The sequence below is a fragment of the Megascapheus bottae genome, chromosome 19 (genome assembly GCF_031878675.1).
Source record: "Megascapheus bottae isolate mThoBot1 chromosome 19, mThoBot2.hap1, whole genome shotgun sequence".
NCBI lineage: Eukaryota > Metazoa > Chordata > Mammalia > Rodentia > Geomyidae > Megascapheus > Megascapheus bottae.
Genome location: NC_143527.1, coordinates 27,837,251 through 27,851,711, shown reverse-complemented (window position 1 = coordinate 27,851,711; position 14,461 = coordinate 27,837,251). Strand labels below are relative to the sequence as shown.

Here is a 14,461-nt window from a genome sequence, read left to right as displayed (position 1 = left end):
CTTGATTTGCTCTTACTAGTGTTCAGCATATTATCTGGGCTGCTTCCTGACTCTGAAGCACATTGAGAAAAGCCAGTGAGGGTTGTACACAAGAGATTCACAAGGGCCCCTTTTATCAAGGCTGTGTCTACAATATCCCTCTCAGTGTAGAAATTCCTTCCCATTCTTTTTGAACGGTGGCTCTTGCCTAGAGTCAATTCCATTTTATTATATCCTGACGCTGTCACATTCTGATCCAAGCAGATGTGCTCATGTTCAGCTATTTAATAGTGATGATGAACTGCAGTATCACCCATTTGTGTAGAACTTTACAGTTGTGAAAGAATTTTTATATACAGCAACAAGTTGCTAAGTAGACAATCTTTACAGAAAACCGTAAAAACTAGAGCCCAGAGCTGAAAAGATATGGCCCAAGTCACATAATTCGGAAAGACACAAACCCAGGGAATTTTACTGCTGTTCTCAATGCTCTTTACAGCAGACTTATTTACAAATGACAGTCAGATTAACACCTGTTGATACTCACTTTTTATCACCCGTTGAGGGTACTTCTCAAAAGACCTTATAGCCATGAAAATACTGAGTGACAGCAGTATCTTAACCTCCAACTACCTCATATTTCCTACATATAAGGCTTTTTTTTTTCCAGTTGTGGGATTTGAACTCTAGGCCTGGGGACTATGCCTGAGCTCTTCCACTCAAGGCTCTACCACTTAAGTCACACCACTACTTTTGGTTTTCTGGTGGTTAATTGAGATAAGAGTCTCATGGACTTTCATGCCCCCCTGGCTTTAAACCATGATCCTCAGAGCTCCGCCTCCTGAGTAGCTAGGATTACAGGTGAGAGCCACCAGCACTCAGCAAAGGCTTTTAAAATAAGGCAACAAATAGTATTAGGGGACATGGCGTACCCCAGATACATACATCAGATGAGGGATGTGGATAGTCACTTTTTTTCCTCTTTATTTGAAACTGCTGATGTTGCCAAGAAAGGTCAGGCTGACTATGTTGTTTGGGAATGTGGCTGAAAACTTGAGGCCATCTCAAAAGTCACTTTGAACTTAATACTTTCAGTCAGAGTAATTGTCCAAGTATACTGTACAGTTGTGAAAATAAGAAAGCCAAGGTTTTTTTAAAAGTCATCTGACTATCTTATCTCTAAAGTACACTGTGTATATATGTTGTGACTTGTTGACTCAGTTGTCTGCAAAAGACAAAAAATAGAGGTTTTATGAAAGGTAATCAAAGTATTACAATCTAGCCAGGTGCTAGTAGCACATATATGTAATCTTAATCTTTGAAACTGGCCTGAGCAGAAAAATCCCTGATATTTTTGTCTTTACCAAGCCAGCAGAAATCTAGAAGTAAAGGTGAGATTCAAGGACGAGAATACCAGCCTTGAGCACCTCGAGCACCAATTTTAAAAGGCTAAGCAAGAGTATGGGGCCCTGAGTTCAAGCCCCAGTACTGTCAAGACAAAAAGACAAGATCCAGAGCATCCAGTCAGGATGGCTGTGTTGTAAGGGTTCTTTATAAAGTAATTTTTGGGGGGAAAGAGATCTGTTGTGGGGATTTTGTGCCTTGTAACTCAAGGTGTGGTTCCACGGGTGGTAGCAAGACCTAAGAGCTTTTAGGTCCCACACCAGCCCTGATGAATCATAGTTAACACTTGTAGGAGATTTTCAAGTCAGTCATAGGGTCTGAATAGTACTGCCGTGGAAAAGCCTGGAAAATAAAACACTTGTTTTCTAATGAATATCCGGGTGGAAAAAGCATAAATGGATTTTCAAACTCTGCATGTTATCCAGGAAAACAATAGCCACCAGCCTTTCCCTTTTATTTCCTTCCATTCTCTCTTGTTGCCTTTATTAACATTACTAAGTTTTGTGTCTGCTACTGCACTAGAATGGAAGTTCCTTAGTAGGTACACTGTGTCTTGTTCATTCCTAGAGCCTCCACTCCAAGCACATGCTTGTGGATGGCAGGTGTGCAAGGTGGTACTAAGAACTCCAACTACAAAGTTGAACAAATGGGCTTTATCCCAGCTCTGCCGCAAGCTTCATTTCAGTTCATCCCTCTGTAAGATACAAATGGAAAAGAGCGCCCTCATGAGGATATTAGGGGCAAGTACATGAAGTGATGCATGGGATATACTGAGCACAGCACCTGTAGTGAGTAGTATATTCACTGTTGATAAGAAATAGCTACCGTTATTCTTTTTTGCCATACTAGGGATTGAACCTAGGGCCTTAAGCATGCTAGGCAAGCACTCTACCATTTGAGCCCCACCTCCAGGTTTTATTTGTATCTTGTTTCTAAGATTAGAGTCTAGAACTAATTTTGCCCATGCTGGCTTCAAACTCAAATTCTTCCTGCCTCTGTCTCATGACTAGCTGAAATATCAGCTATATGATGTAATTTCACAAGCTTCTGTCATTATTAGGTGCTCAGAAAATTTTGAACAAGTGAAGAAATTGGAACTTCACATAAATGTTTCAAGAAGTTGAGAACTTGATATCCTCCAATAATGTGAGAAATTATAGTACTTCAATAATAAAAAATTAAAGGTCAGGGATGGTGGTACATGCCTGTAATCTAGTCTAGTTGGGAGGTGGAAAATTAGATGCGTAAAGGCAAGCCTACATTAAAAGTTAGCAAGACTTAATGTAAAAAATAAGCTAAATATGATGGTTTCCACCTGTAATCCCAACTATGCAAGAGGCATAGGTAGGAATATTACAGTCCTTGTCCAGCTCTGTTAAAACATGTGAGACCCTATCCAAAAAATAGCTGAAGCTAAAAAGTGCTAAGGGTGTGGATTAAATGATTGAGTGCTTACCTAGCAAGCCCAAGGCCCTGTGTTCAAATGCTCTTACTGCCAAAATAATACATAATAATATGATATAAAATTGAGTCTTAAGTAATAATATACCAAGGAAATCTTGATAAGAGAAGAAAAAGGTAAAATGGCTCAGAATGAATGTATAGGAAACGCATCCGATTTGAAGTCAGAAGAGCAGTGTCTGGGTCATCTCTATTTTTTGGTAGCTGTGAGCAGCCTGAGTCTTCACCTCACCTTCTCCCTGTGAGCTTCAGAGTCTTCATCTGAAGGATAGGAACCCCAATCCTCTCTGTTTCCTGGCGCTATACGTGGCATGGCTTACCGCTTGCAGTGGTGGAAGGCAGGAGTAGCCTTCCACATTTTGCATCCCTACCCAGTAGTGCAGTTCCTGACACATAAGATAAAATATACCCAGTGCTAAAAAGGCTAAGGACAGCATCTAAGCCCCAGGACCACCACCACCACCAATAACTATAACATATATATATATATATATAGAGAGAGAGAGAGAGAGAGAGAGACAGAGAGAGAGACAGAGAGAGAGACAGAGAGACAGAGAGAGACAGAGAGAGAGAGAGAGAGAGATGTATATAATAGAAAGATCCAGTGCAATTATAGCAGACACTTCCAGTGACAACATAAAGTGCATATTGCAATTGTTTGTGTCTCTCCACAGCTTACTATAACAGACAAAACCTTATCTCTTAGCAGTTAATTTCCTCAGGGTGTGGGCCGCGCTGACAGATATTTGAAAAGGCTTTCAGTGGGTGAGGGGTAGGTAGGAGAGAAAATGATGATCGCACCCACTTGGGCTCTGTTTCTGCAACTTGTACTCCTAAGAGTTCCTAAGAAAGACTAATAAAGGCAGCCTAAAAGCAAGCAGCACAAACCACAAAAGGAAGTAGGAAAACAAATACAGTTTTGTGATCTATATGAGCTGACTTACGTAAAATAATTTTACAAAACAGAGCCGTAGACATATGTAATTATGGAAGGAAAGACCTTTGAGAGATCTTTTTTAAGGTGGATACGCTAGTTGTGTTTCCAGTCATGTACTGATTTTCCTCCTGGTTACCTTACTTCTAATAATATAAATAGAGCTTCAGCTCTATTATATTCTTCTATTCGAATGAAATTCTGCATGCATTTTTTTCATCAGGGAACCTAGTTATTGATGCAGCCTCCTTTTTGAAAGTGGATTTCTCCACCAGTCAAAGTCTACACAGTAGGGCTACCAAAATAATGCTGTTCAGTGCTGTCACCTAGGCTGTAATAGAGAACTTGTGGACAAAGGCTCTGAGAATATTCCTACAAGTTCCATCCAGGTACCAGTATGCTTAACAGACTGTACCGAAGATATGAAAGTAAAATCCACTTTGGAAAGATGTTCATAGTACGCAATGCTAAGGTTATCCATCGTGGGAAGAAGTCACTGAAGTCTTCTACATACAGTGCTTTGTCAACCCCACTACCATAACCAGCACCTTTGTGGCATCCTTGTGTCAGTTGTAATATATTACTCAGTTCCTTCTTTAAATAGCCCAAGGGAGGACACACAGGAAGCAGGCCTAAACATCACATTTAAATCCCAACCACTGAGATTGAATTCTGAACCTCTCTGTGCTACTTGCTTGCTGAACAAGCATTCTGCTGCATCCAAATGTCAGCCCCACACACAAATGGAGAGTCCTTCTCTTCTCCTTACTCTGTTCTATGATTTAAAAAGTAAATAAGAAGAGTAAGCATGCACATTGTAATTATGAACGTCTTTCCCAGGAATTAATGTGCCTGGTATTTTTTCTTATACATGTAGGGTGTCTTGTGTCAATTTTTTTAAAAAAAAGAATGTTATCCTCCTACATATTAGCACAATACTTTCTAAAACGAATTCTAGACTAGAAAGGGAAATCTTCAAAATTATTACTAATACTGGCTGACATGAGAAGCAACAGATGAGTTAAGGAGGATTCCAAGGGGAAGTTACACTGTGATTATAGAAGAACTGGATTTCAGAGTTCATGTAGCTATCACTTTAGGTCATTTCTGGGGATTATCTTTTATATTTATAGAAATCCGAATCACACAGCCATAAGTTTATACCATCATTACTATACTTAATGTATGCCACGCAAATCCCTTTATCAGCTAGCAACTTTTTTTAAAGTCCTTAAATATACAACTGGGCTCACTTGGTAATTTGTCTTTCTTAGGGAGAATGAGTCATACCAGACTTAATATCCAAGATTCAGTGTAACTTGACCTCTTTTGCCTGCCAGATAGTCTCTGTTGGTTTTTGGTTTCCCTGGTGTGTGCTCTGTGTTTCCTGGCAGTGAGGCCCTAGGCGTCCCTCAGCTGCCCCTGGGGAAGGCCACGAGCCCAACCCAAGACCACTAATTGATGTGGTGCTTGCTGGAGGCTGGTATTGAGTCGGATCAACCTCAGGATTAATAGCCAGTGACTTTTTGTTAATGCTTATAAGCTGCTTTATTCCTCGAAAGTCCTGGACCTCCCACATTATAGAATAGGATCTCCAACTGGAAAGATTCAGTATCTAAAAGGGGCTGTGTGGAGTTTGGAATTCAAAAGACAGTTTGTTCTGAACATCCAAAGAAAGCTCCATCAAATCCAGAGAGGAAAATCCAGGCTCAGCCCCTAGCAGCCTTCTCTTTTTGGAAAAGCTGTAAACAGCTTGAGGAGGTAGTGATGGTGGCTGCAGTGAGCAGAACACGTTGCCCTTGAAGAAAATTAGAAGCCTTACTATCTAACAGTACAGAAATGAAGAAAGTGTGAAATCTTTCGTGGTGTGTTTGGAAATGTTTTTACAGCCATTTTGGGGGAGAGAGATTTTGATCAATCTTTTATCTTTCTGTACTTCTTATAGACAGGCATGGAAATAGCCATGATCAGAAGGGGCACAGGTGACCGGAACAATGTCTATCACTGGTGCAGTGAGCTGATGCTGTGCTTTGAACATGGGACTCTAGAATTCTGAGTTAGTTCCAAGAAAGAGGCACAAAAATAACTAAACAAATGAATGTATAAATGAAGTTCATAGTACTAGTCCCTTTGTCATTTCATGTAAGTCCAAAAAATGGTTGGGAGTCTACAGCGGCAAGAAAGAAAATGCAGATAGCAGAGCCTGTGAAATTTAGTGAAAATCTGTCACTTCCTAGCTGCCTTTGATTGGGCAGAAAGTTCCATTATTCTGAAGGCCAATTTCTTTGTAGTAAGATGATTTTCAGAGTCAAATTGGACAAAATATGTGAAATGATTGACACATAGATTGTGCCATAAATGACCTCATTCTTCTCCAAACTGGTCCCTTGCAGCTGCTGAAAACTTACCAGTGGGTAATTGGTGATTTCTCTGTTGTGAGAAAACAGAGGAAAGCCAATTGTATACAGATAAGACTGGATTTCTAACTTCTAATTATCTGGTTTGTAGATCAAGTAAGAAGTGTTACTCTCGCTTCCTAGCTGGTAGCAATACTTTGTATAATAGCATAGCTGCTGGATACTAGTTAATTTTATTTTGATTTAGTTGCGATTTTTGAAAGATTAGAGGACTTAAGGATGAAAACTGGCTCAGTTTTTTAGAATCTGATTTTTAGTTTATCAGTTGTTGTTAAATTATGGAATGATATGATGCCTGTAAAATTAAATTCGGCTGTACATAAGTTCAGTTCTTAAAGTAAGTTATGTTGTCTAGTTTTTTTATATAAGCCCAGGTATATAAATAATTTGTGAATTCTTTGAAGAGTATGGGTTGAGAATCCTTTATTTGAAAAGTTTCAGACTAGGAGTGCTTGACTTTTCAGGTTTGAAAAAACAAACAAAAACACTTTTAGAATATTTGCACAGGACTGTCCTTGGATTTTTCTCAAGGCCAGAACTCTACCACTCGAGCCTCAGTACCACTTCTGGCTTTTTCTAAGTATGTGGTACCAAAGAATCGAACCCGGGTCTTAATGCATGCTAGGCAAGCACTCTACCACTAGGCCAAACTCCTGGCCCTTTAAGTGATTTTTTTACATGAAACAAAATTTCGTGGTTTGAAGGTTTCTACTTCCAGTGTCATGTCAGCTCTCCCAGACTTTCAGATTTTGGAAGAATTTGTTTTCAGAAGGTCACATTAGAAATGCTTACTTTGTACGAATGAACAGTTCAGGTGTCACCTTTCCTTTGTGTCTCCTATACTTACCACTTTTAAAAAACATGTTTTCTTCCCCTTATAGAAGAGTTATAAAATGTATTTCTATGTCTCTTTTTGTAAAGAAAAGTTGCTAGTGACACTCTTAGCTTTGATTAGGATTAATCTCAGGGTAATTGATGTGCTAGAAATCTGTTATTTTAATACAGTTGATTTCAAATAAGCACCAAAGGCTTTTTTTTTTGAAATGGTCATAGTCAGAAAATACAGAGGAGCAATGCCCAGGGTGAGAGTTCAGAGTGAGAGTTCAGGTGGACGGTGAGGAGAAGGCTGTGTGTGTGTGTGTGTGTGTGTGTGTGTGTGTGTGTGTGTGTGTGTGTGTGCGCGCGCGCGCGCGCGCAGTGATCCTGAGATTGTTGAATGCAGAGTCTCATACTTGCTAGGCAAGCATTCTACCACAGAGCTCTAGCTCTGATTTTCATTGATTCATTTTAGATTGAGTCTTCCTTCATGCCCAGATGGAGATTTGCTTTTTTTTTAGGCTCCGCATTATTGCTGGATGACAGATGTGTGCTGCCATGTTTAGCTTCCTTCTACTGAGATGGGATCTCATGGATTGTCCCAAGTAACTAGGATTATAGGGATGTGCTACAACACTCTGAAAGATGGGTGATTGAGAAAGCATTCCCTAGGGTAGTGGAAGAGGCAGGTAAGGCAGGAACATGTACATGTCCAGGCATTCTTAACAGCTGGTTGAGTCATAAACAGCCTCTCAGATTCCATTTCTCTCCTGGCACGGCCCTAAAGATGTATACATTTCTAAATCTCCAGAATTTGATCTAGAGGCTTGGTCATTTAGTCAGAACATATTTTGGAGAAAAAATAAAGTGAGTAAATTTCTACTTGCTCTGCATATATTTGAAAATTGGATTCTAGCATTGTTTCTAATGTTCATTTTTGTCAAAAATCAAGCAAAAATGTCTTTAATAACTTCTAACCTGTATTAATACTAGATGTCAAACCTGCAGTTTAGGGCTGGACATGGCTTATGACTGTAATTTCAGCTACTCAGGAGGTGGAACTAGGTTGAGCAAAGTCTGAGGCTAGACCAGACAAAACATCAGTGAAATCCTATCTAAAACATGAAAGAAAAAAGGCCTGAGATTGTGGCTCAAGTAGTAGAGAGCTTACCTACCAAGCCTACAAGCAAAAAAAACAAAATCAGTCTAAATTGGGAGAAATCAGCATTCTTAACTGCTGTTAGCATTTGCTACACTACTGGAGACACTGCTTCCTGGGGTCATGTGCTCATACATTATGCTTTTAGGGCCATCAGCCTGTCCCCATATGACTGACATTATACTAAGCCTTCACAAATTATAGTAAAGCAACTCAGCTAGGAATGGGTCTCATAGATCAAAGTCCTGTTGTTGTCTGGTAAGTTAATTATTCAAATATGGGAAAATCAACTGAGAGTCAGGAAGTGGTAACTCATGCCTATAATCCTAGCTGCTCCGTAGGCTGAAATCTGAAAATCTGAAGATCATAGATCAAAGCTAGCTGAGGTATACAAATCTGCAAGAGGTATGGCCCAAGTGGTGACATCCCAGCCTTGAGCCTTAGTACTGGGTTCCTGAGTTCAAGGCCCAGAACCAACACACACACACACACACACCAGCTGAGTATGTTTATCTTTTATTTTCTTTCCTACTGCTGGCTACACCCAGTTAATTAAATGTAACTATGCTTCTGTGATAGATTAAATGTGCTCAATGTGTGTGTGTGTTTTTTTTTTTCCTCTCTCCCTGCTTCCCTCCTTGTCCTCCTCTCTTCCCCCTCCTCCTATCCCAGGGTCCCATTTTCCAGAGGAACAGTTTATCTCGACAGCCAGGGAGAGTGCCTGGATGCACAAGGTAAGGTTTAAATATATATTACTTTCCATGACTCCTTGTTTACAGATTAAATTGAAGTATGCAGTACCACTGCCTTTGTAACAGATTTATTTAAAATACTCTAGTATATTCTACTTCCCAAGTGTACTGTGGCTAACTGTAATTAGAAATTCTTGTAAAAATGGTAAATCCAAGTAAAGTTTAATGTGGGAGATATTGGTGATAAGTGGAGGGAATATCAAAATATCAATATGGTCAAGATGATCATGACATTTCTAGTTATCTGTGCAAAAATGACTTTTACTTAGTATTGTTACAAAGCAATGTAACCATTGGGGAGGGAGGACTTTTGTGTGTGTGTGTGACAATGACAAAGTCCTGGAAACCTCTACTTTTTTTCAGGATGGTTTTGAGAAGTAATCATTTTGAACTTTCAGTGAGTTCCCATTAGTAACCTGAATAACATATTCCAGGTTCACATCTAGGAAGTCTGAAGAACAAAGGAACAATTAACCACAATGCCACCAGATGGCAACCTTTAGAAAGCCATTGAAAGATGTCAGAGCTCTGAGCTATTATTGTTCAGATGATCTCCCTGCTTCTTCTGAGCTTTCATCAAACGTGCTAGAATGACCTTTAGTTCCACTCCTTTTCCTCCAAAGCATTTAAACATTTTTAATTTTTTAAAAAAGAGGGCATGTGTAGGATGTTTGTATCATTTTACATTTTCTTCTTTTGTTTAAAAGTTTGAAATGCTAACATTAGAAATTTCACTTTTTCTTGCCCCCTGGTTAATCTCATATTGTTCCAGTATCTGACCTTGTTATTTGTTATATTGTATATATGTTTATCTGTTTATTTGAAATAGGAAAGGGAAGGGGGAAAAAACAAGATGAGGGGAGGGGTGGGGGAGGGAAATGGGGACAAAAGCATGAGAAGGGGCACCAATGTGTGAGAAATAATGCACCTTCTCTCTGGTGAGTATAACTGTAATCACTCTATTAACTACAAGAAAAAAAGGGGGGAAAAAAAGGAATTTCACTTTTTTTTTTTTTGCCAGTCCTGGGCTTGAGCTCAGGGCTTGAGCACTGTCCGTGGGCTTTCCTCAAGGCTAGTGTTCTAACCCGAGCCACAGCACCACTTCTATGTATGTGGTACCGAAGAATCGAACCTGGGTCTTCGTGCATGCTAGGCAGACACTCTACCACTAGGCAAAACTCCCAGCCCCAGGAATTTCACTTTTAAATAATAATTTTCCAAGCAGTTTGGGTGGGTGTCAAGGCCCTGATATGCTAATTAATATAGTCATTTTTGTTGGTGTCTCATTGTGGGAAATGCTAAAGGCAGTGGTTATTGTTAAGTAGTTTATTTGAGGAGAGAAATCTGCAGTTCTTCCCCTGCAGAAGAGAAGCCTTGTTACGTTGCCTTAATATATACTAATATATATTCTTTCAAATAATATTTTTGTGATATTAAGCCAAGAGAAATTGGTAGATTTGACCCTTATTTTAAATAACTACAGGTTATTTGGATGGGATGAACATATTATTCCTGTTTCATTCCAATGGAAGTGGAAAATTAGAACTTGAGTATTGTTCCTGCCCCTGATTCTCCAGATCTAGAGCAGGACAGGGGCCCACAAAGGGACTTGAGAAGGTGATGAAGGACTCCAGATCTGCTTACAAGAGATGTGGCATATTATTAGCAAAGAAGTAAAGGTACCAGCTTTGTGTCTGGCAGCTATGCAGGGAATGGATCAGAAGGAAGAACAAGAGTAGAAGTATAGAATTCAGATGAAAGTTGATGAGCCTCCAGCTAAGGGGGTGGCAGCTGGAGAAGAGGGAACTAGGTGGTAAAATAGACAGGATTTCGTTAGGGAGAGGTCTAGGAATTCATTTTCAATACATGTCCTGAGTGTTGGCTGCATTAGTTCATTGCTAAGAAAATTGAGGGTAAGAGGAGCTACAGCTTGAAAAGTTGCTGATTGATCATTTTAAAAGGAGGAATGTAATCGAGAAAGAGGGAAGGGGCTTTCTCATGAGCACACATTGATCATATGAGTAATTAAGTTACATTGAATGAATAAGTGTGAGGCAAGAAACTCAGCATGGCAGCATGTAAGTTGCTGATGATATCCCAGAGGAGGTGCCTAAGAATTAGGAATCTGAACCTAAAAGAGAAAAACACATGGGAAGTATTAAGAATCGCTAGCATGCAAGTCCTAAGTATAGGTAAGATGTCCAAGAGAATCCAGAATTGCAGCTTGCAGGCACTAATATCTCAAAGGTACATTGCAAAAAAAAAAAAGTATAGCACTGGTATGCAAAGCAGCACTGTTCACATTAGCCAAATGGTAGTAGCAACGCAGTTATCCACGGACAGATAACTGGAATAATAATATGTACCTCTATGTACAATGGAATGTTATTCAGCCCTTAAAGGGAAGAAAACTAATGCCACATTTGTACCGTATTATAAATGAACCTTGTAGGTAACATGCTAAGTAAATTTTCCAGTTGCCAGTCCTTCCAAAAGACACATGCTATGTATTTCACAAATAAGAAAAGCTAAAGGTACCAAATTCATAGAGATAGAAAGTAGGGTTGGAAATGTGGCTTGAGTGGTCAAGACAGAAAGATGGTGGTTACCAGGAACTCAAAGACAAGGGGTTGTAGAGAGATGGAGAGAGAGAGAGAGATGGAGAGAGAGAGAGGGGGGGGGGCTAAATGCACCGCAGTGGTTAAGTGAAATAATGACTAAAAGTGCTCATTGATTTAGCAGCAAGGAGGTGGTTAGTGATTTGTGGAGGTGATCAAAGTGGAAGCCAGAGAGGCAAGAAGTTCAGGAGAGAGAAAGAGCAGCTTTAAGTTACCCTTACAGTTCTTGATTATAAAGATGGGACAGCAAGGAAGACTGTGGGAGAGGAGTGGTTTGAGACTGGAGTTATTCAGATGCTGCTAGGAAAACCTAATAGAAGGAGCATTAAAAAAGAAAAAAAGCCTGGTAGGAAATTACAGATCAAGGGGGGAGGCATGGTGAGGCATGGTGGCTCATGCCTTCCATGTCCAATATAAGTCTTCCTATGTTTTTTGCGTAGGAAGAAATCGAGTTTCAGACAGATTTGTAACATGTTCAAGTCATATCATTTAGTGAGTCATAGAGCCAAGATCAGAACCCAAGTAGGAACGATTCCAAATATTGTTATCTCCACAAGCAGTAGTCTCAGCCAGATACATATGCTTGGAACTACCTAAGAGACAGAGACCTCCAGGGCAGAACTGAAGGTGAAGCAGAGGTGATGCTATGCAAATGACTTTAAGTATAAGTGTGTGTGTGTGTGTGTGTGTGTGTGTGTGTGTGTGTGTTGAATTAGCACATCCTAATTACCTCAGAAGTTGTCCTTGAACTCCTCTCTCCTCTGCCTCCAGCTGTCCTTCCAGTCCTCCATACCCTCAGTTATATTGATTGTGTAATTCCACTGGTATCATAGAAGATGTACAATTGATTGATGCAGCTTACTCAAGAAACAAAAGACATTCCAGCATCTTAGTTACCATTAGGGAAAAATATTACACTATTAGTACTTAGATATTATATACTCTACAATAAGCATGTCATCTACAATTGATTAATTAAACATCTCACAGAATTCAACTACTGCCTGTCTTCTCCATGTCTCATATATGTCACATTTTCTTCTGTTTCTACTCTGTTTCCAAAATTTCTGCTATTAACAATAATGCAGAATGCGGGTGGTATCACATATCAGACTCAAGCTCTACTCCAAAAACAACTTGGTATTGGCACAAAAATAGATCTGAAGATCAATGGAATAAATTAGAAGACTCAAAATAAAACCATACCCTTACAGTTATTAAATATTTCATAAGGGAGCCAAAGATATACAATGAGGGGTGATAAGGCTATTTTTTTCAGTAGGTGTTGGGAAAACTGGGCATCCATATGCAGAAAACTAAAAGTGGATCCCCTATTTGTCACCCTGCACAAATATCAATTCAAAGTGGATCAAAGACTTCAACATCAGACCTGAAAATTTGAAATTACTACAAGAGACCATGGGAGAAACACTAGAACTTATAGGTAAAAACTTCTTGAAAAGAATCCCAGTTACACAACAGGTAGGAGAAACACTTGATAAGCGAGACTACATCAAATAAAAAGTTTCTGCACAGTTGAGGACATAGTGACTAAACTTGAAAGACAGCCAACAGACTCAGATGCCTCACAATACATGAGTGGATCTAGAAAACATGGTACCTTGTACACAATGGCATTTTACACAGCCATTATAAGGAATGTCATTTGCAGAGAAATGGAACTAGATTGAACTAGAACAAATCATGTTATGTGAGGTAAGCTAAGCTTAGAAAGACAAATGGCAGGGGACAGGAATGTGGCCTAGTACTAGAATGTTCGCCTAGCCTGCATGAAGACCAGAGTTCGATTTCTTGGTACCACATACATAGAAAAATGCTGGAAGTGGTGCTGTGGTTCAGGCGGTAGCATTCTAACCTTGAGAAAGCCCAGGGACAGTGTTCAGGCCCTGCGTTCAAGCCCCAGGACTGGAAAAAAGGAAAAAAGAAAATGAAAGACAAGTAGCATATGTTTTCTCTGATATGTGGAAATTAGATCTAAAATACACTGAGTATTCTAGATACTCACAGACAGTGAGACAAAAAGAAAATAATCCTAGGAGAGAAACACAAAGGCACAATGCCCACATGCTTCTTTATATTTTTATAAAATAATGCAGAAATCATGAAAAGCAGATCAATAGTTAGTTCTACTCTAACAAATAATTTTTGCTTGTTTTATTGGGTTTTTAAAATAAATTTTCTTTTGAATATTTTAGGTATACAACATGATATTATAAGAGATAGATTGACTGATGGGTAGATACACTGATAAATAGTAAATGAGCAAACCCATTATTTCATAGTTACTCGTTTCCTTTTGTAAATTTTTGAGATTCAAACTAGTGGAAAATCTTACACAGAATGATCCTCCAAATCAGCAGCTTTTATTACCCTACCGTTCTTGAGATTTTCCTTCTTACATACCTGCTACTTTGTATATGTTTTATTTCTCTTTTTTCCTCGGGGGCTCATTCACACAGTTTTGCTTGGTTGTTACCAGAACGTACATACCTTTTAGCATTCTACCTTTTTTTATTTCATTTTACTTAATGAGCAGTTTTCCATGCTTCTATACAAGTTATGATTGTAGGTTTAATACCTGTAACATAGTCTACAGAGTTACATACCATTATTTATCTAGGCTGCCATTGTTAGCTGTATGGAGTCTATTTGAAAACTAACTTGTTGTGTTTCAAATGTACAGGTCACAACTGGCTAAATAATGCCCCTACTGGCTTCTCAGATCTGTGTGATCCACCTTCCCTGTGACTATGGTTTTTTTATTATACTATGTAATTCCTGATCGAATACTACCTCAGATATGTGAGATTTCTTTGCATCTGTAATTTTTACTTTGCACTCCCAGGAAATAGGCTCTGACAACTTAAGTTTCTGGGTTCAAATAGATTTTATAAACTGGC

At 39.2% G+C, this 14,461-nt stretch overlaps 1 protein-coding gene across 4 annotated transcripts in view; it reads left to right on the top strand.

The window, feature by feature from the left end:
- Mapre2 (microtubule associated protein RP/EB family member 2) overlaps positions 1-14,461 on the top strand; it is a 129,925-nt gene that overhangs the window by 14,356 nt on the left and 101,108 nt on the right. For all 4 annotated transcript variants that reach the window (XM_090353256.1, XM_090353255.1, XM_090353253.1 and 1 more), the window contains exon 2: positions 8,843-8,904. Coding sequence is in view for 1 of the 4 variants with exons in the window: in XM_090353253.1 (XP_090209379.1) it covers positions 8,843-8,904 (62 nt within the window). In the remaining 3 variants the exon portion in view is untranslated. The remainder of the gene's footprint in view (positions 1-8,842; positions 8,905-14,461) is intronic.